Raw genomic sequence first — 2,500 nt, 5'->3', positions numbered from 1 at the left:
AAGCAGCTTGGGGAACATTGGAGAAAAATGGGCAACAGCTAATGATTCGTTCATACGAGATAGGAGTTTTATTCCTTCCAAATGATCAGGCAAGTCTGTAAGGACTTCAATAACAATAATATTCGATATTGACAACGGAATTTCCTGGCTTGGACAACAGGAAAGTGGGGAGGGAAGATGGGGTAGTTTTCATTTTCCGCGACCCCCCTACCCCAAAGAGGCTGAGATTTAGCAGGGATGACGACGAAGGCTTCGGATTCTGCACGCGTCCCATGTGTGTTCTACATTTTGATACATTTTCTCGCCTTTCTCTTCCTGACAAAGACTCCAAATAATCAAACTTGAGGTTATACGGAGGACGTGAGCACCGGACGATAAGTTGTCAATATTCACTCCCGGGGGGGGGGGGGGGGGGGAGTTTGGGAATTTCTGGGTGGGGATGTGCCGCTGGGTGGGGATGTGCCACTGGGACCCTCGAACCCTTAACCTATACCAGAGCTAGTTTCAGCTAGATTTTGCTACCCTATACTAGAGTTAACTCCCCAAATCACTCCTATCCTAGAGTAGCTGCTTTCCAGAAACTAAGGTCACTAGCACAGTCTAAAGCAAAGCCATAACAAAACCTTATACCACGATCACTTCTTTCTTAAAAAAGGATTTATTTATACTTGTCCAGCAATGCCAAGCACGTACGTATGCATTATCAAGACAATAAATTGTTTAATTTTAACCAGTATTAATACCACCGATTTCCGTCTGAATCCTGATTTTTGACAGTTAGTAATACCCAGTAGCGTTTTATGATAGTCATCTATCAACGCTGTTGAGGCTGAGTCGTGAAAATTTAAACTTGCCGATTTCATTTTTTTATATTTTTGAGTAGCAATTCCTGGTTTCCTTAGTCTAGATAAAATCTTCGACCAACTGGTCAGTTTCGTGATAAATGATACCCTATTCTAGACCCAAACGCTCTGATATATATACTCTATGCTAGAGTAAACTGCTTGAAAACCAAACCCTTCACAGCGGCACATACCTATATGGCAGAACCCCCCCCCCCCCCGGGACTTTCCGTTCATACACACTTTCCATGCCACATATGCCTTGGAATAATCGCAAAATTATGTGAATGACCGGAAGTTGTGTTTTTTCATAACGTTTTTCGGCACAGCCCGTCATCTTCGTTCTCGCGTAAGTTCCCTATGAACCGTATGAGGGCTGCTTGAGGCGGCTTATAAATATATCAGATCTATGCTTTCCCCCAATATCGTCGAGCTTTGTTTCGCATGGAGGGGTGATTAGAAGCGACAGTTTGTTAGTTTGGGTTATCAAACGTACGGTCGTATTTTAAAGTGAACCCGATTTTGTACTCGAACTGTAGGAGAGACAATCAAAAGTTCCAAATTGTCCTGAGCAAGTGGCAACAGTCCTGCGTAACGGGAAAATAAGAAGCATCGTCACAAAGTTTGTTTCCATCTTTTTTAGGATCCGAACAGCAAACATTTTCATGTGAAAGGAAAACATTGCAGTCAAGAGCATTCCTCAAGCCACAATGTTCAGCTTCCGTTCGATGTACCGCCATCTCCGTACACCAAAAACGGCAAGTTACATTTTGTTTCCATGACATGTTTGCGGAATTGTCAGCCAAACGATCAAACAGTGTTGTCCTTTGAATATATTGTTTTAACCGTTTTTTTTCTTTTTCAACATTTTCATCCAACATGTTGTGTTTCCCCGAAGGAGTGGCGGCTGGGGGGGGGGGGGGGGGGGGGGACTTGCATATTAAAGGCGAGGGGATGGTGGTCGTCTTGCTTAGTGGTGTAAACTTTGGATTTTAGTCTCAGTGAAGGTCTCGCTTAGGATTGCATAGGGGTCAAAAAAGCCTGGGCCGCGCCTGGATTGGTCTCCTTTGGGGGTTTAATTCAAAATTTCCGACGAGCATCCCCGCCCCTTCATATGCAAAGTCCCCCCCCCCCCTTCCGGGTGTGTTTCATCAAACATTGAAACTTCTCTTATTGCAAACTGTCTCCCATTTTTTGGAATTTACTCCATACCAGTTGCTAACAGGCAAGCAGTAAGCTAAAATCAACACACGTTTCTTTGAATTTTGTCAAAACGAGAATATCAGCCGGGCGTTCGCCGTTTTCCACTTGTCTGAGCAACACCTTGGCATTTGGAAATTTTTAGTGCTATCCTATTTATCTCTTGGAACGCTGTCCAACTTTTACCTATCCTCCTTCCCAGGGTCTCATCAGAGGCAGAGAAGAGAGACCCTGGGAAAGAGGTTGACTTTTACCTTTCCTCTCTTTCCTAGAACGCCATTGGATGTGGGACGTTGTGTACAACACTCCGGACTGTCACGGACAGATATGGTCACCATCTTAAAGGCTTAACTTCATCTCTGTTCTTGATGGGTCAAAATACTCTTTGGCTTGTATGACAAAAAGTTGAATAAACCTCTGGTTCTGCAACCAGGCTGGAAACCTTATGTTGCTCATCA

The 2,500-nt window shown here is 44.0% G+C and overlaps 1 protein-coding gene across 1 annotated transcript in view; it reads left to right on the top strand.

Moving 5' to 3' along the window:
* The window catches only part of LOC137978756 (tyrosyl-DNA phosphodiesterase 1-like), a 16,850-nt gene that overhangs the window by 14,149 nt on the left and 201 nt on the right, over window positions 1-2,500 (top strand). The window contains exons 15-17 of the mRNA XM_068825808.1: window positions 1-89; window positions 1,486-1,600; window positions 2,315-2,500. The exon at window positions 1-89 is cut by the window's left edge and continues 14 nt beyond it; the exon at window positions 2,315-2,500 is cut by the window's right edge and continues 201 nt beyond it. Coding sequence (XP_068681909.1) covers window positions 1-89; window positions 1,486-1,600; window positions 2,315-2,385 — 275 coding nt within the window. The 3' untranslated portion in view covers window positions 2,386-2,500. The remainder of the gene's footprint in view (window positions 90-1,485; window positions 1,601-2,314) is intronic.

This window comes from Montipora foliosa, chromosome 12 (genome assembly GCF_036669935.1).
Source record: "Montipora foliosa isolate CH-2021 chromosome 12, ASM3666993v2, whole genome shotgun sequence".
Lineage (NCBI taxonomy): Eukaryota > Metazoa > Cnidaria > Anthozoa > Scleractinia > Acroporidae > Montipora > Montipora foliosa.
This window is presented reverse-complemented; position numbering and strand designations above follow the sequence as displayed.